Source organism: Somniosus microcephalus, chromosome 11, assembly GCF_052327205.1.
Source record: "Somniosus microcephalus isolate GS21.2 chromosome 11, FLI_Smic_1.0, whole genome shotgun sequence".
Classification (NCBI taxonomy): Eukaryota; Metazoa; Chordata; class Chondrichthyes; order Squaliformes; family Somniosidae; genus Somniosus; species Somniosus microcephalus.
In genome coordinates, this window is record NC_140997.1 from 208971398 (window position 1) to 208998333 (window position 26936).

Genomic DNA, 26936 nt, shown 5'->3' on the forward strand with positions numbered 1-26936 from the left:
GATTCAAAAAGAAATGTAAACCCAACTCAAAACTGGTCCCTTAAACCAATGCCAGTAAGGTATTAATTTATACCAATAAATCTGTACAAAGAAGGAAAAGTTAGTTTCTCTTTTCACTTTCGCCTATTTTTACACAGAATTATACTTTTGCTTCAAGGGCACTGGCTCAATTATCATTATGTAAATGCATCTGTTGCCAAAATGACATGAAATATATCCACATCAGGATCCAGTGTTCTATAGAACACTGGAAAAAGCTAAACTGACCCATTATCATGTTGAAAACTAACATCCATTGATGAAGAAAAATATGAATTTTTATTGAAGGCTAATTCATCTATTTCTAACTTAGGTTAGTCAAAATGTTGTCTGGGTACAGTTATTTTGCACTTTTACATTGATGTGAAGTGGTTTTGGGTATGCATCAACACAAAAAAATGGCAAAGATGAATTTTAAAAGTCTCTAGGTAGTCTATTGGATTTCTTGGAAACTTAAAACTTTGATGCAGATTTTGAACATAGGGCCTACCATTAAGGTGGGGCAAACTACCATCAAACCAACTATGGTGCACCCCCCTAGGGCGACACCAAAGGGCTGTGGACAACATTCCCTCAAAGCTGTGCGTGTGCGCGGTCGCGCAGTAATCTACAAGGTACCGCGCCAGCCGCTCACAAGCTTTTCCATTGGAAATACCACAAACACGCAGAAACTTAAAGGGACCGTGCACTGAAATAAACAGGACGCACACATCAAAGTGCAGCTTAGAGGAAACTTTGGCCGTGGATATTTTCTAGTCCAAGATTGTTTTGGTGATGTGGCACGAGAAAAAAAGTGAAACTCCATCCATTCCACAGACGTTGCGTCTTGGACTCTACCCAATCCATTTCATTTCCTGAGGAAAGTTTCTGCAATGTACTTAAATGTACATTACCTCTAGGTAATTTTCCCCTGTGGGATAACAGAAATTTATATTTACATGTGGCGCTGACTAGTTGAAGAAGAATTGGTGATTAATGGTATACTCTCTGATCCAGCACAACCACACTTCAGTTTGGAAAATGACCTGGTATTGAGAGACCTGGCCCTGTCTGGGAAGCATTGATATAGAAGCAACAAGGATAAAAATTGCTGTGCAAGGATCTTACACGCAAGGTTGCCCTTGGGTAAAAAGAATATAAAGCAAGTCATACGTTTATACTATGCACTAAATCAAAATCATAAATGAGTCAGAATTTCCTCCAGTTAAACATTGGTATGACCCAAGCCATCTCACCAGAAACCTTGCACCCTTGCTGCTGATTTTATCCTGTTACCTGACTGCTCACTCAAACTGAACCCAGTGGTGCACAACCTGAGCGTCCTATTCGACTGAACCGAATTTCAAACCCTACATCCAGTCTATTGCCAAGACCACTTACTGTATTTCTATTTCCAAAATATCCCCAGTCTCCATCCTTACCTCAACATTACAGCAGGTAAAACCTCATCTATGGCATGGTCACTTCCAGGCTTGACTTTTCCAATGCCCCCCTGATCGGCTTCCCAAATTCTACCTGCAGAAACTCCAATTCATCCAGAATGGTGGCACCCCATCCAATCCAGTTTTAAGTCTGGTTTACCCATCACTTCAATCCTCAGCTACCTCCACTAATCCAAAGTGCACTTGATTCAAATCCACATTCTTATTTACAATTTCCTCCATCGCTTCACCACACTACCTCTGCAACCGCCTCCAGCCCCATGTCTCAGCTCACACCCTCCACTCTTCTGAATCTGGACTTGTGTATCGTCCCTCCGTTCCATCATCAATGGCACAACATTCAGCCACCATAACTCTGGAATTCTCTTTCTAAACTCTTACGTCTTGTTACATTTCTCCACACCTTCTGAAAGCCTTCTTAATAGGTACCTTTTCTACCAGGGCTTTGGTTGTTTCCTAGTCTTCTCATAATTCCTGTTTGGTGTCTGGTGCTTCCACTTTTCTAAAGCAACTTGGGACATTTAACTATGTTAAAAGCACGATAAATGAAAGTGGAAGTTGTTGTTGTAGGTGGAAAATCAATGCAATTTTGAATGTTATATACTTTCATTTTGATCAAACTGAAGTATGTTAAAACTAAAGGTGGTTGCTACGATGCATATCGTAGCTTTTAAACATTAGTGTACTTCTCAAATAAAAATATATTTTTTGAATAAAAATAGGTTACTGTGGTGCTATGCTTAAACAGATGCCAAGAGTGGCTGTCTGAGGTCTTCTAATGGCTTGCTTTGAGATTTTTTTGAGTGGCTTTAATCATAGCAATGAAGGCTAGGCATGCCTTATTTCCAGAAATCTGCTTAAGAAATATGTATAATCATAAGTGTTTAACTTTGTGAATCAGCTTAAATTTCTGTATCTTTAAAAAGATAATAGAGGAGATTTTCCTGGGTTTGAGCCCAGATGCACTGGATCACCTGGGCACAACGCACATCAGGAAGTTGAAATGTACACCTAGAAAGGAGCCAGCCCGATTTTTTCAATCTTCACTGCACACAGATGATCCAGATAGGAAAATCTTGCCTAATATTTCACTGGCGACAAAGTGCTGCAACTGATGCCACCTACCTGAGTTAGAACATCCAGCTGTCCTACTATGTGCTCCAGAGCACTTGCAAGGGCTGAGGGGATGCCGTTCCCTTCTTGAAGATGAGACTGGTTTAAGGGAAGAGCAGGTTTTGCATCTGCTGCCAGAATGTTGCTTGATTGGCTCTTTTGTTGATTTAGGTTAGTTGACCCAGCGTCTGAAAAGTCTGTCTCCAAATGCTGTTAAAACACAAACAGGAGATATTTAAGAGCTGGTACTTTGTTTGAGGGTAACCTTAGTCATAATTATTTTTTGTAGAATCGTCCAAGATCATTAATATTGACGTATTGAGGTCCTATAATACTTCAATTTCTTAATGAGTGGCGTGTAAACATGAATAAGCAGCCGTGCAATAAAGTCTTGAAGCTTAATGTTCTGTTTGTTCTGCACAAATATGAAGTTGAAAATTCCCCACCCAGAGATTATTACTTCCCTCTCCCACTAACACTACTTTTCTTTCTTGCAATGCTGCATAGAGCACTGAAAGTTCAGTTTTATACCAATTAAATCTCAAAATATGAAATCCTTGTTTTGTTGTACTACAGCAGGACCTCATATACCCCACTTTGTTCAGCTCTAGCTTTGTACAGCATACTCATATAAACTAGTATGACAGATAAAACGTACAAAAAAGAATTTCTAACAGAAGCCATTAATTAGAGGTCTCAATATACAGAGGGATGTTCTGAGAGACTAATTTATGTATATTGGTAACAAATTAATTTGTAAAGATTTAAGATAGAAATTCCAATTGACAATGTTCATGCGTGAAGGCTCAATGCACTCAGACTATAATCCTGTGGGTGCTGTTTTTCCTCGGGTGTTAAAACCTATTCACATCAGCATAAAACCACACGCAGGAACATAGTACGAGTGTATTTTGCGTTTGTATATAAACTTCACCAATTGGAATTTCTACCCTTTATTATTACTATATATTATGAGCACTAACAAGCAATGTTTGATTCTCTTCTTTATGGTACACAATTATCCTAATTCAGAAGCTTTTCATTCAAAACTGATACACCATTTATTTTTAAACTACAGGTAGACTATCCTTTATCCGAAAACCTCGGGACCAGCCGAGTTTCGGATAAAGGAGAATTTCGGAAGGTGGGTCGGCGGGGGTCCGCGGGGGGTCGTGCGCACGACTTACGCTGACGCTCAGCGTAAGTCAGTCGGGGTCGGCGGGGGGGTCGGCGGTTGTCGGGGCTGGCGGGGTCGGCGGTTGTCGGGGCCGGCGGTTGTCGGGGTCGGCGGTTGTCGGGGCCCGCGGGGGGGTTGGCGGTTGTTGGGGCTGGCGGGGTCGGCGGTTGTCGGGGCCGGCGGGGTCCGCGGGGGTTCGGCGGTTGTCGGGGCTGGCGGGGTCGGCGGTTGTCGGGGCCGGCGGGGTCCGCGGGGGGGGGGTCGGCGGTTGTCGGGGCCGGCGGGGTCCGCGGGGGGGTCGGGCGCACGACTTACCCTTTATCCGAACTTCCGAAACCGGAACCCTCTAAAAACCGAAGGTTTTTTCGTTCGTACGCACGACTTACGCTGAACGAAAAAACCTTCGGTTTTTAGAGGGTTTCGGTTTTCGGAAGTCCGGATAAAGGGTAGTCTACCTGTATACACTCACGTCAGTTCATTCCAAATATCTGCTATGAAACTCATTTAACCTGCTGCACAAGTTCCTACTCTGAATGAAGTAATTCTTGGCATAAGAAATATCTGGTCTTTGAAGTGCTGTGGGCTATTTTCAAGGTCATACCCGAAATGGAAAGCGTGGTTCATATGCCATGTCTGAATAGGCCCTTATAAATTCTTCTGCAGTGGTGGGGCATCCACTTCATTTCAGTAACCAGAAAAAAGCTCAGATTTCTACTATCAAAGATAGCCCAAAGGGACAATATTTTTCCTTTAAACATCTGACTTGGTGAAAACAAGTTGAAATCTGATAATTTGTGGAAGTCAATAAATATAGTTGACAATTTGCAAAGTTCTACTACTATGCAACAAATTAAAACGGTGTGTCAGAAATTTCCAGGACTGTTGATCTCGCTTTTGAGTTTTACCCAAATAAAGACAATTGTCCACGTGCAATTTCCAGTGCAGCATAACAAGTAACAGTTGCTGAAACATAATTGGGGGTAATTGTGACTTTGGGTGATAATGTAAAATGGGTGATATCGGATCAGCTGCCTGTTATACATGTAATATCGCTCGTTTTACACTATCGCCCAAAGTCAAAAATTACCCCAATGAGTGAGTTTCAAATTTTGAAATTTTTTTACAATTCATTTAGGAGCCTTACAAAGTTCAGAATTATCACCACACCCTTCAGTGAAATTACAAGGATCAGTGTGGGCATCAACTGGAAACAATTTTTGATAAAGAAAATTCGCCATAGCTGGTTCTGTATCTTTCGAGTCATTGAACAATTTGGCTTTGAGGGTACAGCTGAAAAGTCTCAAAAATAAGACTAACTGACTACTAGGTCAGGAAGTGAGAAAAATAACTCAAGGAACATCCCTTATGTGAGAGAAACTGGGAGGCACTGCTGCTAACAATGGGGGAAAGATTTGATTGGCCTATATGTGATACTTAGAGTGAGGGAGTCATTTTGCTACTGCAAATCAAGTTTTTAAAAGCACTTTGTCTTTGTCATTTATCCTCCACATGTATTAGAACAGATTTATGGTCAAAGGCAGAAGGGGAGGAGAAATCACAATTAAACTAATGACAGTAGAGCAAGTATTGGAAGCAAAGGCTTCAATTCAGTCTGTCATGTGCCTTAAATAATCTTGCAAGTCAGTTCTCAGGGTCAAGCACATGACTCACTCGCTTCAGCCAGTCATTTACAACTGCAGCATTTGAACAAGATGGCTGACTATATGACTGGATTTTGAGAGAATTGAGCTACAGACTGAAAACACAACCCCTTTGCACAGTTATTTTCACAGATGCCAGCCCAATAAGACAATATCCAAGATATCAGGAATTAATTTTTTTTTTTTAACCAGGGAACTCAAACCTAGAAAATGAATTATTAAAAACTCTAAAATTTGGTAATTCCCTCAGTTAATGACTTTAAGTAGTGTTTTTGCAACAGGTCTGCCAACTCATTTCTGACTTTGGAAATGGATATTGAAACTGGTAACTTCCATCCTCAACAGATGACTGTGTCAAACCACAATGTGCTGTTATGCCTAGATATCATTAGATGGCCAACATTGCTTGCATCTTGAATCTCATTTTCCTCCCCAAAAGGAGATTACGAACTTGAGTCCTAAGTATTGCTAATGATGAGGGATAAACATCTTAAATCCCACTTTTCTATCAATTCTTTTAAACAGCAAACAAACCCCACAAACAACATGAACTGCAACAGCAACTCAACTGCTTAATTAAACTACACGGGAAAATTTCCATCGCATATGCTAGAGAAAATATATGAAAAATAAGTAGACTCATCAGACTTATTCTTGTTAAATAAAATCCATAGATACAAGAGGAAGAAACCATATGATTAATTATAATAAATTAATATATTATTGAAAACTCTGGCACATTTTGTGAGATATGAAGAAAATTCTGAATTTAAAAGCATTAAATTCAGCTTCAAGCATTGACTTGTTTCTAGATATGGAGTTCTGCTGGCACCAGCAATTCTATTTTAAAGACCACTTTTTAAGGAAAAAAAACACACGTATACAGATGGTGAAGTCACGACAGACAGGAATTTCCTGCTGCAGATAGTTCTAACACAGGTTAGTTAGCTGTCGTCAAGGGCTTGCAGTAGAAAATTCTTATCCACGTTGCATTATCACATCGAAAGAAACAACCCATTGGACGTGCTTCAAAAAAACTTAATTGTCTTTTCACCTCAGAAAGCAGATGTGATATACTGCAAAAATAAAATTCCTTAGAAAATGTTATACTGTATACTTTTCCCACTTTAACTAAAACTGCCAGTTACCCTGCTCATCTTAAGTCAGTAATCTTCACATCTGCTGACCAGGTGAAAGTTTAAGCACACACAAAGAAGTTAGATTCCAAGATGGAAATGATCAATATTTACTGAATGCAGCGACACTGATGATTTTTTAAAAAATTGAGTCATAAGCATTTAGTCACATATAGGTTGAATATTAAGGACAACTGCACCTACCATCCACAGTCCCCTAAGAAAACTTGGCATATTATTTCTACGTTTACACAGATCTGGAGTTAGTAAAAACCACATTATCAAACAGTTCAGTCACTGCTCAAAAAACCAGTTTTCCAGCTTTCACATTTAATGTGTGCTTTTCACTGGATTGACCTTTGGTCTTTCCTGACATGCTTTGTTCTGTTTGAAGGTGAATTTACTCTACTGCCTTCACAAAAATATCTGGCATGTTAAAGTATTTCAAAAGGCTACAGAAAGGCAACAGGAAATGGTAAGCACCTGCAACCTATAAATTATTCCATAGTGAACAAACTTATCTAGTGGGTACCTGGAAGCTATCAAACAAACAAATTTAAAACATGTGTTAATAGCAGTGTTTAAATTAAGTTTCTGATGTCAGCTCAGAACGTGCTACTATTAGTATGTTGCACTAATGGGAGTTCAGAAATGTCTTTATTTGGTCTGAGGTAAATGACAATTGTATTTCTTAATTAAAGTGGTTTTATTTTTGTTGAAATATGAAGTAAACTGAAATAAGTAACTACTGCAATTTACATCCAGTCAGTTAAGGGATTTTTTCCCTTACACTTTTTATTTCTTTGCTGCTCACAGTCCAGCACATCAACCATAATATGAATATACCACATGTCAGATCAAATTCAATGATTTTGTAATTAAATATGTACTAAAGTTCTTCCACATTTTCAATGGAATAGATTTATGAGATGATTAGTTATGGAAGGCTATGAGGGAATCTTTCTTATAGGAGACATTGTTGCAGCAAATCATCTTCCTAAAATGTTCTTCAACTTTATTTAGGTGGTGATTTAGTTAACAGTTATTTTCACAAGTTAGCAAAGATGTAAAAGTAGATCAAGGGTGTTAAATTTTGTTTTATATAAAGAAAGGCAACAGTGATACACATGACACACATCACATTTATCATATGAAAACAGGACTTTAAAAAAATAATATTTTTCATAAAATGTTGTGTTTATCAAGGTAACTGACAGTGCCGAGGACTGGAACATCTTCTCCAGTTTTGACAATGTGCCTAAGTTACAACCTCAGAATCCCTAATGCATCAGTATGAATTTTTCCACTTCCCACACTACTACAACAACAACTTGCATCTATATAGCACCTTTAACATAGGTGTTTCACAGGAGCGTAATCAGGCCATAAATTGACAGCGAGCCAACAAAGGAGCTATTAGGATGGGTGACTAAAAGCTTGGTCAAAGAGGCATCTTAATGGAGCTGGACAGGAATTGCACTGGTGGAGGAGAATGAGGCAGTTAGGTTGCTGCTTTGGGAGAGTCAGTGGCAGAAACAGAGTCCCGCAAGTTCGTATACACTGATGACATTGCCTTGGCCATGCAAAACATGAATCTGTCCATCACCGAAGAGACCCCAACCAGTGATTTACAGAGGATGGAGACCTATTTCCGCCGATGGCGACTTTGGCCAAATCCACAAAAGACCATCACCTCGACATTCCACCTCAACATCCATCAAGCAAACCAAGCTTAGAAAGTCTCCTTTTGCGGCGCAGAGGTAAACTGTTAGGGTGAAAATTATATAGCTTAAAGCAGCAACATAAAGAGTTAAAGAATGTATTGTAAGACGTGAACTTGTAAATAAGAAACAATGGCACAAGACAAAACAAACTCAGCTTAAGACGGGGCAGGAATTAACTGTTTGCGTCTGCTCCCATTAAAACCATTGTGCTTGACATTATTGTTGAACAGTTATTGAATGTGGGAAACACTAAATATTTCACAATTATTCAGTGGTGTAGCCTTCTGCAAAATATTTGCTGGAAGCCCTTTGGATGTATTAATGTAATTCTACTATTCTATAATGCAAAGTAGATGAATCAAAATTGTGTGTATTGATGAGTTACAGTAATTGGTAGCTGCAAAACTGCCCATTTTGTAATTAACTATTAAAAACCGCCCAAACTTCTAGAAGGTTCCATATCATTCCTGTGAGGACAGGGGAGTTGTTGCTGGGGGAGCGTGATTGGTTGAAGACATTTGCCTGTATAAAAGAAGTTCGATATCACTAACAGTGAGAAGGTGATCACTAGACCGCGGGGTCTATGGCTCTTCTCCCAGTAGGTTCTGTTAATAAACTGTGTACTTTTACTTTAAGGCAGACTCGAGTGAATCTATTTTTCACCAACACAAACCATGCCAAAAATCTCTCCTATTTAGGAGTCACGCTTGATCGCACCCTGTCATATAGACAACATCTCCAGAACCTTGGGAAGAAACTAAAGAGTAGAGTCAACTTGATCCAGAAACTCGCCAGATCCACATGGGGAGCAGACGCTCAAACCCTCCGTACGGCAGCACTCACCCTGGTGTACTCTACAGCGGAGTACTGCTCTCCAGCATGGCTCTCAAGTCCGCATGTCAAATTTGTTGATGTCCAGCTGAATTCTACTATGAGAATTATCACTGGTACGCTTTTATCGACACCAACACCTTGGCTGCCCGTACTTGCAAACATCGCACCACCACACCTACGGCGCGAATATGCAGTCTCCAGAGAATACAACCGCAGCACCAGCAAAGATTTGCCGATCCAAGCCGACTTGAACAACCTACCACCAACCCGTCTCAAATCTAGGCGGCCATTTTGGACTGTTGCCGAAGCCCTTCAGCGATCTCCCCATAGCCTTGATGACTGATGGCGAAATGCTTGGAAGAACTGTGACATACGGAATGGATTCCTTATAGAGGACCCCACAGTACAACCTGAAGGATCAAACCTTCCTCGCAAACAGTGGACAACCATCAACCGCCTCAGAACGGTCATGGTAGATGCTGCCACCTTCTCCATAGATGGAAGATTAAAGCATCCCCATCATGCAACTGTGGAGCTCCTAATCAGACCCTGGAGCACATCACTGAGCACTGCCCTCAGAGGAAATTTGCAGGCAGCCTACAAGATATCCACACTGTTACACTGGAAGCTTTGGCCTGGATATCCAACTTAAATATTGACATTTGATTTGCGTTGCTACTACCATACGAAAAAAGTGGCGGCAAAAGAAGCCTAGAATGGTGCAAAAAAAGAGCTACAAGCCTATCCAGGAGGGACTCAATCCTGGTACAACAGCAGGAAAGGAGGCCAGCAGAGTAGTAATAATGAGTTGGAGATGAAGAAAGGTATATTGCAATAAGGGAAGAAGAGGGCTGTTAATAGTAGGAACCAAGGAGGAAGGGGAACAAGGGAAGGAGAGAGGGGCAGAGTGTGTCAGGAAGATGGGCAGAGTGAGAAAAAGAGCTCTGGTCCACAGTGGTCACCAAAACGTGTGCAGGTGGATACAAAGAAATGGCCTTCAGTTACATTTACAATCAATGACCATGCAAGTTTGTGATCTAGTGTTTTGAAAATGGCCCTCCAAATCCAGGGCCTGGTGAATAGCTGAAGAAGAGTCCAGACCCAACAGAAGGTCAAAATGGTGCCTGGTTAGTCAGTCAAGACCCAAGACTTGGTTGGCTAGTGGTCACAATCTAGCAATTTGGAACCAGGTTCCAGGGCCCAGTTGACTGACTGGCAGGCAAGTTCTGGGGCCTGATAACCATCTTTTACCTACTTTGTGTGTGGTACTGTCACACACAAATCTTGTGGGGATGTGCTCCAAACCAACACTGACAACAGAAACTACATGCATATTGTGTTATACTGGACTCATAGCAAAAATGAATGCAGGCTGGGCACAGAGGTGGCTGTCTCATTGCTCTTCTAAAATTTAGTATCTGTACTTTTGTGTATGCTTTTCAGAGAAGGTAGCACATAATCATAGACAGAGTGTGCCCATAATGAAAGGGGACCTCCCAATCTGAGACAGCTCCCCTGCTTCAAGGAAAGTCCCCTTTAAACCTTCGGGCCAGGTCCGCAGAAGAAATGAGCTTGGTGCAAAGCACACACTAAACATTGTAAGTTACCCTATTCATGTATACATATAATAAACGGGGTAATTGAGTTTATTTCTCTGTATTTCTAGACATTGCGTGTGTCAAAGACTTGGTCGAACACAAAAGGATTACATCGTCAGATTCGAATGTTCTTATAATTGGCGACTGCTGGCAAGTTCTGACAAGCAACACTCCTGGTTGTGTGACACCAAGTACCTAGGACGTTCAGATTTGTACAGAACCGAATGTCGTTTAGATAGGAAACCGTTTCGGCGGGTGCGTGGGCTTTTCCCTTCAGTAGTTCGAGTAACCATGGCGACTGTCAGGGAAGTGCTTCAAAAGAAGCTAATTGACATAGCCGGTAGTGAGGTGTTGGTCATCATGACCAAAACAGACGTGCTGTATGAGACGGCGAAGACCCACATAGATAGGTTGGTGAATGAGTAAAAGATGACATTAAAAGCAGCAAGGTGTTAGGATACGCGGCTCACTTTTGCACACAGATAAGCGAAAATAGAGTAAGTGATGTATTAAAAGAGAAAGCGCAGAATGAGGCGACACATCGACAACTAATGGATGATATATCGGTCATGCTAGCTCAGTCATAACTGGAAGCCACCACTGCTACAGCTGAAGGGTTAGGAAGTCAGCAGGCAATATAGGAATGGCATATTTAACAAACAGAGAACATAAGATTGAACCAGGAGTTAGAAAATGCTAGAGGAGCCTTGCGTGAGCTTATGACTCAGTCAATGACCCAGGATGACACACAGGTAAATTAAATCTTTAAGAATTTAAGAAATTGAAGAGCTCTTGCCTCTGATGGAGGGAGAGGAGCTGTTTAAAACAGTGAGAGACCATGTGGATGGTCCGGTAGACAATAAAAATATCTTTATCGAGAAAGGGCGGAAGCTGTTGTGCTATGCTTCTCACTTCTGTGTAAAGAGAACCGCAAATGATGTGGCCAAGGTATGGTTATCTATGGGAAAATTTTCATTGGAAAATAAGGTCGTCTGGAACAGGGTAAAATCTTGTTGGAACAAGGCAGGTCAGATGCAGCCAATGGCTGCTACTGCCAATGAGGATTAAAAAAATAATAAGCAGGAACATTTAGAAGTAGAAGTACAAGAGAAGGAAATTCAGAAATTTAGAAACAGGAGTGTTGACCAACAAACAGCAGTGGCTTCTTCAGGAACATTTATAGGACCATCTCAAAACAAGAGTGAAAAGGGGCAATTAGCCTCTTTTCAGCAAACAAAGGCTGTAAAGCAGTTCTGTAGACATTCCTTTGTTAGATATGAGAAGAGTAAGAACAGTTTTAGGAAGATAAAGCAGTTGATAGTCCACAGCAAATATCAGAGATTGAAATTGGTGTGAGAAAACAGGATTGAAGTAACAGACTTTCTTTTGTGTTGCATGTACTGTCTTTTTAAATTTGTGTTCTGCTTTCTGTTGTTAAATGTTGTAGTGCCTCACAGAACTAAAAGCAGTTTAACCCTTTGTTGCCCCTGTTGCCATTAACAGTAATGTAAGCATTTTGATCAGTGTCTTTTCTATAAGCATATGCTGACTTAAGTTTGTTAATTGTTTGCTCTGTATATGTATACAAATATGTTGCTTTTATGATTGAGTTCTTCTGGCTTTGGGTTTTAAAACTGAAATGAACAGACTGAGTGTCTGATCAACTTATGAAAACTGCTTTTCTGTGGATGGCCACTACAGACAGATAGTTATTTAAACTATGTTGATATTCCTTGTGCATATGACTTGGGATTGTTACATAAAATTTGGCACTTTAATCAACCCATAACAAGGAATTAATATTTTAAGGTGGATGAGAGCAAATAAGGTTTGAATGATTGAGTGTGATTGAAGTGCCTGGAGTTGTTATGAGAGTGTGAATGTAGTTGTTAAACATATTGGAGAAATTTAGTTGGTTAGTGCCTCCCTTTAGCGCCTGGCAGGGGTGCTAACGGGCCGCTAATAAAGTAGCGCCAGGACGAGGCGCTTCCAGCACTGCACGCCAAATCCAGTCGCCCCTTAGTGCTGCCGTTAACAATTTGGCTGATCAAGCACTCAGCGTGCAACGCTCACTGAGCGCCCGAACTACCAAATTGATTACCGCCCTCTGCCTTAGCGCCTCGCCATGACAAAGACAGGAAGGGGAGGCGTGAAGCAGACAGATGGCGGCTTCAGGGGCGCTCTTTAAAGGGATGAATCGCAGCCGTCAGGTTAGTGCTATTTCACTGCTTCCTTGTCAGTTTACGATTGAAATTAAACTTTTGCACAGTCATTTAAAGGTTCTTTAATATCAGGAGTGTTGTGGCTACTAAATATTTATTACATTTATTCTGACAAAATTTCAAAGTGCTGCACATCGTTACATTAATGGGGGCTGTACTGGCGGTCGACCTCGCCCTCCAGGATCTACTGCGGAGGGAGCGGAGGCAGCGAGAAAGATTGCAAGATGTGGCCAGAAGGAGGAGAAGGGCCATCAGGGCTCTCAACAGGAGGCCTTACCCTCCGAGGGTATTCCAAGAGCACTTCTCCTACCTCCAAGTAAGCGAGGAGAAGTGCATTAGAAGGCTCCACTTCAGCAAGGATATGGTCACCGAGCTCTGCTACCTCCTGCAACCAGACCTCAAGCCTCAGATCAGGTCGATCACGGCTCTCTCAGTGGTAATCAAGGTCACCGTCGCCCTCAATTTCTTTGCCAGCAGTTCCTTCCAGTCTGCAGCAGGAGATATAGTGAACATCTTGCAGTTCGCCGTCCATCACTGCATCTAGGAGGTCACAGAGACTCTCTACACTAGGAGAAAGGACTACATTTCCTTCCCCATCACCAGAGAGAAGCAGGATGAACGTGCATGTGGCTTTGTCAGGATAGCGGGCTTCCCATTGGTGCAGGGCGCCATTGACTGCACCAATGTGGCTTTGCGGGCACCGCATAACAATCCTGAGGTTTTCCGTAACCGCAAAGGCTACCACTCACTTAATGTGCAGTTGGTGTGCTACCACAGACGCGAATCCTCAGTGTGAATGCCCGCTATCCTGGCAGCAGCCAATGCTTGGTCGCAGAATCTGCGCGCTCTCTCCCTGGGCCGTCGATCTGCCATAATGACACCTCCTTCAGTGGTCCGGTTCCTTCTCCTTGGCCTTCTGCTGCTTGCTGAGGCAGCTGCAGAACCAGCAATGATGAGAATGAGGTTCTGCAGCATGATTGAACCTCCCCTTTAAGAACTGGAAAGAGCCTGTGGCAGTGATGATTAGCGATTAGACTGCACCTGAAATTGCTTAGTGCTTTGAGCGTAATGCCACTGAGCTAGGTCATTAGCGCTTGATTTAACGCTCCCATCTTTTCTTTGAGCGATGACACTGAATTTTGCGTGCGAGATTCATTAATGCCTAGTGCTAAATCTCAAACTTTTCCAAAGTTAACGCCCATTCCTGGGCTATAATGAATTTCTCTCCCCCCAGTACCTTCATTTCAATTTAGGATTGTGCCCCCAAAGAAATGGGAGATTTAAGGAAGCCTTTGTGGTTTCATAAAAAGTGTTTGGTTTTATACATTTTGGATTAAAGATGAGTGGTATGGTATTTACTGTTCAAATGGAAAAGGTAAAAGTAGCTTTGGAGAATTACAAAGTTACAGCTTGAACATTTTAAAAGATCTTTTATTGACTTAGCAACACATCTGAAACGGCTATTGTGCTGATGACTCCTCCCCAACCTTAATGGTTTATTCCTGTGCAGGAGTAATTAACCCCTTGCTTCTATTTGCCACATTACATTGCTGAATGTAAAGACATGCTGTATTAGTTGTTTTTTTTAAGTATCAGCTTAAAGCGATACCAGCATGCTTACTACTGCAAAGGTACTTATGGGACAAGTTCTTTCGAGGTGGGGAGATCAAGGTGATTATTAGTGATAATAAAACATGATTTGTGGGCTTGTTCATGAAATAAATGTGCACTAAGAACAAATAGAATGGTTAAACGATGTTGAAGGAAGTAGTCAGAGAGTCTGAGAGACTAGTGATTTAATGGTAATTAGAGGAACTGTATTTAAAAGAAATGACATCTCTTGAATTTGAATGCCATGAGAAGTCATGAACAGAGCGTTTCCGAAACACCTCAATGCTGCCTCAGTGACAAACCATTGCTACTGTACCTTCTCAGAGGCACCGACTGTGGAAAGGTTTCCTCTTTTCAGTTCATTAATTTGGTTGACATCTTTTTTTTTATTCATTGATGGGATGTGGGCGTCGCTGGCTAGGCCTGCATTTAGTGCCCATCCCTAATTGCTCGAGAAGATGGTGGTGAGCCGCCTTCTTGAACCGCTGCAGTCCATATGGTGTAGGTACACCCACAATGCTGTTAGGAAGGGAGTTCCAGGATTTTGGCCCAGCGACAGTGAAGGAACGGCGATACAGGTCCAAGTCAGGATGGTGTGTGGCTTGGAGGGGAACTTGTAGGTGGTGATGTTCCCATGCGTCTGCTGCCTTGTCCTTCTAAGTGGTAGAGGTCGCGGGTTTGGAAGGTGCTGTTGAAGGAGCTTTGGCGAGTTGCTGCAGTGCATCTTGTAGATGGTACACACTGCAGCCACAGTGCGCCGGTGGTGGAGGGAGTGAATGTTGAAGGTGGTGGATGGAGTGCCAATCAAGCGGGCTGCTTTATCCTGAATGGTGTCGAGCTTCTTGAGTGTTGTTGGAGCTGCACTCATCCAGGCAAGTGGAGAGTATTCCATCACACTCCTGACTTGTGCCTTGTAGATGGTGGAAAGGCTTTGGGGAGTCAGGAGATGAGACACTCGCCGTAGAATTCCCAGCCTCTGGCCTGCTCTTGTAGCCACAGTATTTATATGGCTGGTCCAGTTCAGTTTCTGATCAATGGTAACCCCCAGGATGTTGATAGTGGGGGATTCAGTGATGGTAATGCCATTGAATGTCAAGGGGAGATGGTTAGAGTCTCGCTTGTTGGAGATGGTCATTGCCTGGCACTTGTGTGGTGCGAATGTTACTTGCCACTTGTCAGCCCAAGTCTGAATGTTGTCCAGGTCTTGCTGCATATGGACACGGACTGCGTCAGTATCTGATGATTCTCGAATGGTGCTGAACAGTGTGCAATCATCAGCGAACATCCCCACTTCTGACCTTATGATGGAGGGAAGGTCATTGATGAAACAGCTGAAGATGGTTGGGCCTAGGACACTGCCCTGAGGAACTCCTGCAGTGATGTCATGTGATTGAGATGAATGACCTCCAACAACCACAGCCAACTTCCTTTGTGCTAGGTATGATTCCAACCAATGGAGAGTTTTCCCCTTGATTCCCATTGACTTCAGTTTTGCTAGGGCTCCTTGATGCCACACTCGATCAAATGCTGCCTTGATGTCAAGGGCAGTCACTCTCACCTCACCTCTTGAGTTCAGCTCTTTTGTCCATGTTTGGACCAAGGCTGTAATGAGGTCAGGAGCTGAGTGGCCCTGGCGGAACCCAAACTGGGCATCAGTTAGCAGGTTATTGCTGAGTAAGTGCCGCTTGATAGCACTGTCGATGACACCTTCCATCACTTTGCTGATGATTGAGAGCAGACTGATGGGACGGTAATTGGCCGGGTCGGATTTGTCCTGCTTTTTGTAGACAGGACATACTTGGGCAATTTTCCACATTGCCGGGTAAATGCCAGTGTTGCAGCATCTGATTAATTTCTAACCTGTATGGAGAGTTATTTCTTTTTAGATTGAAAGGATGGCGTGGATGTTCCTTGCTGGTCAGCGGAAGGAGATACCAGAGTACCTGAATACTTCTCTTACTAATGACAATTGGCAGTTCAAGGTGAGTTGATATTTATCTGGCAGAATGATGCACCCAAAACTTTAAATTTTTCATACGACAACATGAAGGCAAATAAATTAATGTTCATCAATTGTGGTAATTGTTTGAACTTTGGACTCATGTTAAAGGACAAAGGAAGATCCCAAAGAAAACAAAACTAAATTGGACCAGGATGAATCAATGAAATGTCCAAGATAAGAAGCATCAAATAATGGATGGATAGTAATTTGATGAGAATTTTCCTATTCTGTTAAATATTCATTTTTGTATCTTTGCCTTTCAATTTATATAATTGTATGTATGTTAGTAAAATCGTGTACCATTTCTCTCAGATTAAATCTAAGTGCAATTTGGGAAGAAAATCAGGTGAATTGGCATAAAGAATGTGGGCAAATGATAAATCAAAGCACAAGTAAAGACAGGCAGAGGAGGGGGTATCCCTGATAATAAAGGATGACATAAGGGCAGTAGTGAGAAAGGATCTTTGCTCGGGAGATCAGGAAGTAGAATCAGTATGGGTGGAGATAAGAAATAACAAGGGGCAGAAATCACTGGTGGGAGTAGTTTATAGGCCCCCAAACAGTAGCTATACCATTGAACAATGTATTAATCAACAAATAATAGGAGCTTGTAACAAAGGTAATGTATTAATCATGGGGGACTTTAATTTTCATATACACTGGACAAATCAAATTGGCAAAGGTAGTCTGGAGGACGAGTTCATGGAATACATTCGAGACAGTTTCCGAGAACAATACGTCATGCAACCAACCAGGGAACAGGCTATTTCAGCTCTTGTATTGTGTAATAAGGGTTAATTAGCAATCTCATAGTAAAGGATCCTCTGGGGAAGAGTGCTCATATGATAGAATTTCACATTGAGTTTGAGAGTGAAATACTTAAATCTGAAACGAGAGTCTTAAACTTAAATAAAGCCAATTACATAGGTATGAGGGGCGAGTTGGCTAAGGTAGATTGGGAAATTAGATTAAAAGATATGCTGATAGATAAGCAGTGGCAGACATTTAAAGAAATATTCTAAAATTCTCAATGAATATACATTCTATTGAGAAATAAAAACTCCTTGGGAAAAGTGATCCATCCGTGGCTAACTAAAAAAGTTAGGGATAGTGTTAAATTAAAAGAAGAGGCTTATAATGTTGCGAAGAGTAGTAGTAAGCCTGAGGATTGGGAAAGCTTTAGAAACTAGCAAAGGATGACCCAAAAATTGATAAAAAGGGAGAAAATAGAATATGAGAGTAAACTGGCAAGAAATATAAAAGCAGATTGTAAGAGCTTCTACAAGTATGTAAAAAGGAAGAGTAGCAAAAGTAAGCATTGGTCCCTTAGGCTGGGGCGGGTGCAATTATAATGGGGAATAAAGAACTGGCAGCGACTTTAAACAAATATTTTATATCTGTCTTCACGGTAGTATACACAAAAAGCATACCAAAAATAGCGGGGAACCAAGGGGCTAATAAGATTGAGTAACTAAAGTAAATAATACCAGTAGAGAAAAGGTACTTGAGAAACTAATGGGACTAAAAGCCGACAAATCCCCTGGACCTGATGGCCTACATTCTAGGGTTCTAAAAGAGGTGGCTGCAGGGATACTGGATGCATTGGTTGTGATCTTTCAAAATTCCCTAGATTCTAGAACGGTCCCAGCGGATTGGAAGGTAGCAAATGTAACCCCACTATTCAAGAAAAGAGGGAGAGAGAAAACGGGGAACTACAGGCCAGTTAGCCTGATATCAGTTGTCGGGAAAATGCTGAAATCCATGATTAAGGAAGTGGTAACAGGGCACTTAGAAAATCATAATGGCCCAGAAATTTGGGTCTCCACGGGTGAGTACGCACGGGGTACTCACCCGTAAGCCCAATGGAAGTGCCGGTTTCCTGCATGCACGGGAAACCGGCACTTCCGTTCCCCTGAACGAAGGGGTTCAGAAGTTGAATGCGTGCGCGGGAGAGGCAGCGCGTGCGCATCGAACTTCGTTTTTTTTTTTAAAAACAGGTTTTCCCGGGAGGGTAAGTCTCCAGAAGTTAGACATTTAAAAAGCAGGCATAAGGCCTGCTTTTTACAAGGTAAGTGGTGAATTAATTAAAATTAAAATATTTTTTCCACAGGTTTATTATTTTTAAATACTTTAAAGAAAGGTAAGTTTATTTTTAGCCCAGTTAGAAAATAAAATTATTTTTTTCAAAAATTTAAATTGTTTAAAATAGTTATTTCATGTAATTTATAGTTTTTTTTAAAAATGTGATGTTTTTAAAAAATGTATTTGAAGATTTAGTGATGTTTTGGGGCCATAGTATTTCTAAGTTTTGACAGCACTTCCTGTCAAACTTATGAATGGAGCAGTCGCTGCTCCAATTGGCTCTCCATGGCCCACGTGATCCCAGGGGACGCATCGAACTAACTGCGCCCCTGGGATACGCAAGCACTGCGCGCCGGCAGCTGGAGCAGGCCCAGGATCGGAATTCCACGGGGGCCCACAGCTCAACGGCCAGCGCTAGGTAAGTGCAGATCGGGGGCTTGCACCCGCGGGAAGCCCCCGACCCGAATTTCTGAGCCAATATATCCAAATTTGCTGATGATACAAAGCTGGGTGGGAATGTAAGCTGTGAGAAGGACACAACGAGCAGGCAAAGGAATATAGACAGGTTAAGTGAGTGGGCAATAAGGTGGCAGATAGAGTATAAAGTGGGGAAATGTGAGGTAATTCAATTTGGTAGGAAGAATAGAAATACAGAATATTTTTTAAATGGTGAGAAACTATTAAATGTTGGTGTTCAGAGAGATTTAGCTGTCCTCGTACAGGAAACACAGTTAGCATGCAGGTACAGCAAGCAATTAGGAAGGAAAATGGCATGTTGGCCTTTATTGCAAGGGGGTTGGAGTACAAGAGTAAGGAAGTCTTACTACAGTAGTACAGGGCTTTGGTGAGAGCACACCTGGTGTAGTGTGTGCAGTTTTGGTCGATTTATCTGAGGATGTACTTGCCTTAGAGGCGGTGCAATGAAGGTTCACTAGATTGATCCCTGGGATGAAAGGGTTGTCCTATGAGGAGAGATTGAGTAGATGGGGCCTATACTCTCTGGAGTTTAGAACAATGAGAGGTGATCTCATTGAAACATAGGGGGACCCGAGGGGGACCAACAGGGTAGATGCTGAAAGGTTGTTTCCCCTGGCTGGTGAGTCTATAACTAGGGGGCATAGTCTCAGGATAAGGGGTCGGCCATTTAAGATTGAGATGAGAAAGAAAAGACTTACATTTATCTAGTGCCTTTCATGACCACCGGACGTCTTAAAGCACTTTACAGCTAATGAAGTACTTTTTTGGAGTGTTGTAATGTGGGAAATGCGGCACCCAATTTACGCACAGCAAGCTCCCACAAACAGCAATGTGATGATGATCAGAAAATCTGTTTTTGTTATGTTGATTGAGGGATAAATATTGGCCAGGACACCGGGGATAACTCCCCTGCTCTTCTTCAAAATAGTGAGGCGGAATCTCTTCACTCAGAGGGTTGTGAATCTTTGGAATTCTCTACCCCAAAGTGCTGTGGATGCTGAGTCATTGAGTATATTCTAGGCTGAGATAGATTTTTGGACTCTAGGGGAATCAAGGGATATGGGGATCGGGCGGGAAAGTGGAGTTGAGGTCGAAGATCAGCCATGATCTTATTGAATGGCGGAGCAGGCTCGAAGGGCCGTATGGCCTACTCCTGCTCCTAATTCTTATGATTATGATTTGGTTTAATCTCATATGATTAAAGTGTTTGCTTTTTTGTAAACATATAAATGGCTTGTGGATTTGTACTGTAGCTAGAAATAATGAAACGGTTAAAGTTGTTCATCAGGACATAATGAATCATCTTGGACAGTGTGCATAACTAGAGGCCTATAAAGATCTTGAGCTTTCCTTCACAATGTGTAGAGAGAGTCAGGATCGAAAGGATCGACCAAGGTTACGTCTCTACCCAGGGGAAAACGGGGTAATTGCATTTATTTCTCTCTATGCTTAGAAACATTGTGTGTGTCAAAAGACTTGATTGAAAACAATAAAAGGATTAAGTTGCAAACCATATTTGGTTGTCAGATTCAAAGGGGGAAAAATTCGGTTGATTTGCACCTCACGTTAGCGCTAACGAGGCGCAAAGCAACTAGCGCCTGGGCGCGGCACCGCCAACGCCTCCCACGAAATTCAGCGGGAGGTTTGCGGCGGCGGTAACCGTTGTCATCACCAGCGGCGCAGCGCCGTGGGGGGCTATCATCACTGCACGCAGCGCCCCGGCTGCAATCTTCAGTAGCGCCCCCTGACTTACCGCCGGATGCTATGTCCGACAGGGTCGGGGGGGCCTACCTGCGGCCGGGGCAGCACAAATTAAAGGGGAGGTGTTGGACGGCCATTTTTGTTGCTGGCCACCTGCCAGCACCTGCCCCCTCTGCCGTTCCCGGCCTCCTCTGCAGCCCTCTCGAGGAGTGCAGGCTGCGCTCCGTGAGCCCAGCACTTCTCTTGAGTGCCGGGCTCTTTTGCCGGCACTCCGATCCCTGGTGGCCTAGCGCAAGGCCCCTCCCCTGTAATAAGGGAAGACCTGCAGTACCACGGTGCGACGTGCCGCAGCGCCCGTAGTGCTGTGATATTCACTTGCAGCATCCCAAGAGGGAGGCGGGGTGCTTCCAGTAGCGCCCCGCCTCCCTCTTGGGGCGCTACCAGTGAATTTTGGGTGCGGGGGCGCTAATTTTTTCAGGGTGCTAAGAGTAGCGCCCCGGTGAAGTTCGTGCCCCAATTTTTCCCCAAATGTTCTTATAAGTCTCTTTACTCTCCTTATTTACTAAAGCAGTAACAAAGGCATATTTTGAACATCAGCTACATGGCACATAATTATTGGCATCTTATCTGTTAGTAGGCCTTCCTTTCTGACTTCTCCTTTTTCACTTCCTAAAAGGGCTTCCCAAGAGGAGATGCCATGTCCAAGTGGCCCCAAGGAATATGCTCTTCACAACATGCTGAGTCACAGGGCGGAATTGTGACATTGGGCGATCGTGTAAAACGGGCGATATCGGATCAGCCGCCGTTATACATCTCTCCCGATTCTAATTTCCATGGAAGTCAATGGGTCCATCTAGTTTTCCTTCCATCATCCTGGTAGTTGCATGATATAACAATATTCTATGTATCTGTAAATGTTCATCAATCTGATCCCAAATTATGGATTCTAAGGGAGAAAATTTCAGTTGGTTAGCGCCTCCAGTTAGCGCCAGCAGCGAGGCAAATCCAGTGACGCATGGCAAATCCAGAGCCCCCGCTGCGCCGCCGGTACAAAGTACCACCGTGGATTTCAACGCCAGGCAGATTGTGATGTCAGTGAGTGTGGGCGCCCGATCTGTAAAATTGATTTTCGCCATTTACCTTTGCACCTCGACCAGACTGCGACAGGGAGAGCAGGCGCACAGCTGATTGATGCCGGCTCCAGTGACGTTATTTAAAGGCATCAGCATTAATCACTCGCAGCTGTCAGAGCAGGTTAGTTTTAGTGGCTTCTTGTCAGTTTCAGCCAGTGGAGCAGTTTGTATGAGTAATTTCAAGCAGTCTTCTGGCAAGTGCAAAGTGGCTACATTTATTGTTCAAAAAGAGTCAAACTGCTACACTTGGCAACATTAATGGGGGCTGTACTGGCATGGCACCTCGCCCTCCAGGATTTACGGCAGAGGGAGCGGAGGCAGCCAGAAATATGGGAACATGTGCGCAGAGGGATGAGGAGGGACATCAGGGCTCTCATTAGGAGGCCTTACCCTCCGAGGATATTCCAACAGCACTTCTCCGACCTCCGTATTACACGGCTCGGCATCACCAAGTTGGTGGTCACAGAACTCTGCCACCTCCTCCAAACAGACCTCCAGCTTCACAGCAGGATGACTTAAACCCCAGATCCCTTTTGCTCACCACATGCCCATCATACCATCTTTGTGTCATGCCATATCACAGCATCCTCCTGGGGGCACAAAGGTGAAATGAGAGACCCCACAAAATATTGCAAACTCCATTAATAAATTTATGCATTAACATATCACACATATTACATTCATTCTAATAGCTAATGACCCTTGTGCCTGCCATAGTTGAATGGCTGTCATTTTGTGCAAGGCGTGAGATGTGGGTGTGAATGTTGGTAGGTAGAGATTGTTGGTGTGTGGGTGCTGGGGGTGTGGTACTTTGGGCAGTGTGTGAAGCTTGTGGTACAGATGGTGGTATGTAGCATTTGTTGAAGCATTAAATCACCCTGACCATCCGACTGAGGTGGATCTGCCATGAGCACATCTGCTTCAGTCCTCCGACTCCTTCTCCTTGTTGTGATTCTCCTTGCTGAGGCAGCTGCACAGCCAACAATGCTGAGAATGAGGTGCTGCAGTATCAAGGAACCTCCCCTTTAAGTACTGGGAAAAGCCTGTGGCAATGATGAGTTGAGATTAGACTGCACCCGATATTGGTCCACCCTTTGAGTGTAACACCACTGAGCTAGGCCTTTAAGACTTGATTTAGCGCCCCAATCATTTCTTTGAGCAGTGAGAATGAATTTTGCGTGCAATCTAAAGCATTAGCGCCTGGCGCTAATTCTCAAACTTTTCTAAAGATACCACCATTCCTGGGCTATAATGAATTTCTAGCCCTAAGAGTTTGCCAAAAACTCATTTTAGACTAACAGGCCTGGTTTGTCTTTCTCTCCCTTAGTCAATAGAGGTGTAACTGCCCAGATGTGTATATAAATACTGGGCAAAGACAGAACCCCATTTGGCAGTGATTTCCCCGCTATCTGCATGGACAACACCAGTCAATACCCTTAGAAAAGGGGAAGGCAATAACATTGGTTAAAAAAAAGTATTGGGGAGTTTAATTGGATACTACAGCGCTGCCTTTCATTAAATCCTGTTAAGACCACAACCAATGCCCTCGGTCCCTGGCATAAACTCTGTACCCTTATCATCGTCTCCACCTCCCTCATTGGCCACTGTGTCAGGCTGACCAGACTTTGCAAACTCGATATCCTGTTTGACCCCAAACCAAGTTTCTAATTCCATATCCTCTCCATCACAAAGATCCCCTACTGCACTTCCCTAACAATGCCTGCCACTGCCCCTAATAACCCTACCTTAGCCCATCCGACAGTAAAACCTTCATTCAAGCCTTTGTCATCTCCAGACTCATTTACTCCAATGCTCTCCTAGTCAACCTCCCATCCTTCAACCTCCGTAAACCTCAGCTTATCCAAAACTCTGCTACCGATATTCTATCCCACACAATGGGCTGGATTTTGCCAGCCCTGGGGAGGCGGGACTGCCGGGAAAATGGCAGAATCTGGGGGCCGGTACCCATCCTGTCCCCAACCCGCCTCTGTGCCATCTCCCCAGGAGGCGGGTAGCCGACCAGAGCCAAGTCCCATCTCCTGGAGGCGGGAAGGGGATTACAGCCACTTAACTGCCTGTTAACAGGTAGTTAACAGGCAGTTAAGAGGATTATCCCCATTTTTCCAGCAGAGGCGCAGGTTTCCAGACATCAGGAAACCCCGCCAGGGTCACCGAGGCGAGCAGTGGGTCTTGCGGGGTTCGGAGGGGTGCAAAAGTGCGCTGTGAAGGTAAGTGATGGGTGCAAGTGTGGAGAGGTAAGTATGTGAGGCGAGTGGAAAGTGACAGAAAATGTTTACTTACCTTTGTTTCTTCCTGCAGGCTTCAACAGTTGGGGATGCGGAGAGTCTCGCACCTCACCGGCAGAGATGACAGATGGCTGCTGCATTCTCCGATGCAACAGCCATCTAATTTCTGCTCACAAAAGAGGTTTGATGAGTCTTGAATACAAGAACTCATCAAACAACAGAGAATGTCAGTGTTTGACAGCTTCACAGAGCTGATGTTCTCTGTAACCGGCTTCCCCTTAATTGGCCTGCTAAACCCGCTGGGTGGACTCAAGGTCAATCAAGGGAAAATAGCGTAGGTTGGCCACAAGTTGATGGAGGCGGGACTAAAATCTGACAAGCAGCAGTCCCGCCTCCAACACGCCCCCATTGGCAAAATCACCCCCAATGTCCCACTCGCCCATTACAGCCCAGCCTTGCTGGCCTACATTGGCTCCTGGTCCCCTAACATCTCAAATTTAAAATGAACATTTGTGGGTTTAAGTCCCGCCAGTCTCGCCCTTCCCTATCTGTGTAATTTTCTCTAGTCCTACAGCACCTTCTCAAACTCTCCTCTGACTTTGGTCTTTTCGATTGCCCCTCCCTTCGCCCCACCATTGACAGCCGTATTTTCAGCTACCCACGCTTGGAATTCCTTCTCTAAACCACTCCAATTCTTTGAGCAAGTTTCTTTTTGCTAATCTTTCCTTATTTGGCTCAGAAAGCCATTTTTTTCCGTAGACATCTGTGAAGCGTCTCGAAATTTTTTCTATGTTAAAAGTACTATGTAAATACAAGTTGCCGTTGTTACGGTTTCTCCTACAACGGTACTGCGTGGCTTTTCGGCTATTCCATGTTAATTGAAGAACCTTCCAGAAAAATGCCACATTCATTCCTTAGGGACCCGCAGTTGGCATTGCATTGCAGATGTATAAATACTTTTATGGAAAAAATGAAATGGTAGGTTTAGTTTCTCTTAAGGAACTACTATGCTGTCACAAGTGTTATAGTGGTCTCACGTATTAATAACATTCCATTATGGCCCTGTCAAAACTGATGTGAAATGCAAAATATTTAATGTTCCAATTATACTGAAAGCAGAACTAGTTAGATGGATTCTTAATTTCTTTGTTGTAAGATAGCTCCAACAAAAAAATTCTATAATATGAATCTTCTCGATTTCTGGAAGTAAATAATAACTCAGGAGATCCTAAATGCATTAAAGTTAAGAGATGCGAGACCTCCTCTGGGAGGCTGTGTCACACTTGACCAGTGTGAGTTATTCTCTCATGATGTGTAGAATGTAATGCTCTAGAAACACCAGTCACTTTTATGTACTCAATGTAGGCTGCTACCAAACTTTTCATTCTGCGTTGCCTTAAATTAATTTTAATACTTCAGCAGAAACACAAATTATGTAAAATATAATACAGGGAGCCAAGTAGCTGCAATTATAGTACGGTATTGGTCTCAGAACAGTGATGTAGTATAACTATAGCCCGAAACAATTTCAAGGAGCCAGAAGAAGCACTATGATTGTGATAAAATTCAATGTTCTTAAAAATGTTCCAGGAAAACTGTAATCAAGTTCCGGCCTGCAGAGTCGCTTCACAGGTTATGGAAACTGCCAAAGGATGTTGCTTTTTATATAAAACATACAAAGGTAACATATATAATTAAATCTGAATTTAGTACAAAGTGGAAACATGCGCTAAGATAAGGAATAAGTAGAAGATAATTGTTGGAGTCTGTTACAGGTCAAAGGGGTAGAAATTGGAATGCGTTGCATAAAATGGGCATAACAAGGTCCAATTTCGGGGACCAACATTCTGCCCTTCAAAGACGCCTGAAAGACAACCAGCCCAATTTTGGGTTGGGTGATTTTTCAGGCATCCCTGGCAGCTGCCGAAAACAGGCATTAGACCACTTACGTCTGTAAATGATTAGCCTAATCCCTGCTTTAGGACCCCTCGGGAAATTGGTGTCCTGAGCTCCATTCAGCTTCACCTGGCATGGATGCAGCCTTGGAACCAACCGCCACTGAAAAGGTGAGTTTTAGTCATTTTCTTTTTAAATTCACGTGGAGCAGAGATGCCCCTCCAGCCTCCACAGAACTCCTGTTGGCCACTGCCAGCAGCAATCAGCCCCTTCCCGCTTTATTTACCAACCTCCATCACTCCCAACCCCAACCCCTGGCTCTCTCCTAAGGCCGTTGCCATTGAGGTAGGCGGCCTGAAATTCTTTTCATGCAAAAAGGCAAGTTGCCTGTGGAAGCACAATAGGCATTGGCAGCTCGCCTAGATTATTTAGATGAGGCCCAAGGCCCAATTTTGGGGTCAGCCTTGGGTTTCCCAGTTTGGGCAGGCATTGAGGCCATATTGCTGCCTTCACGCCTGAAACCAGGTGCCGACAAATTTCTACCCCCAAGTGTCAGAGTCAAGCTTTGGATGCTGATTTATTCAAACAGATTAGGAAAATATGCCTAAGCACAAATATAATTGTCATGGGGGATTTTAATCTAACAGGAATTAATGGGGAGGTCTTTAATGGGGGCAGGAGCAAACAAATTTACTTCTCGACAAGGGGAAAGGTGATTCTGGTTTTAGGCAACAAACCAGAGATAACTGAACAAATTAAATGTTAGGGAACATCTTAAAAACAGTTGCCATAACATAACTGAGTTTGGCATCATGGGTAAGGAGAGTGCAAGTGAGACTTTG

At 43.1% G+C, this 26936-nt stretch overlaps 1 protein-coding gene across 3 annotated transcripts in view; it reads right to left on the bottom strand.

Moving 5' to 3' along the window:
- The window catches only part of poc1a (POC1 centriolar protein A), a 196177-nt gene that overhangs the window by 16117 nt on the left and 153124 nt on the right, over window positions 1-26936 (bottom strand). For all 3 annotated transcript variants that reach the window (XM_086001787.1, XM_086001785.1, XM_086001786.1), the window contains one exon: window positions 2607-2804. In XM_086001787.1, the coding sequence (XP_085857913.1) occupies window positions 2607-2804 (198 nt within the window). The remainder of the gene's footprint in view (window positions 1-2606; window positions 2805-26936) is intronic.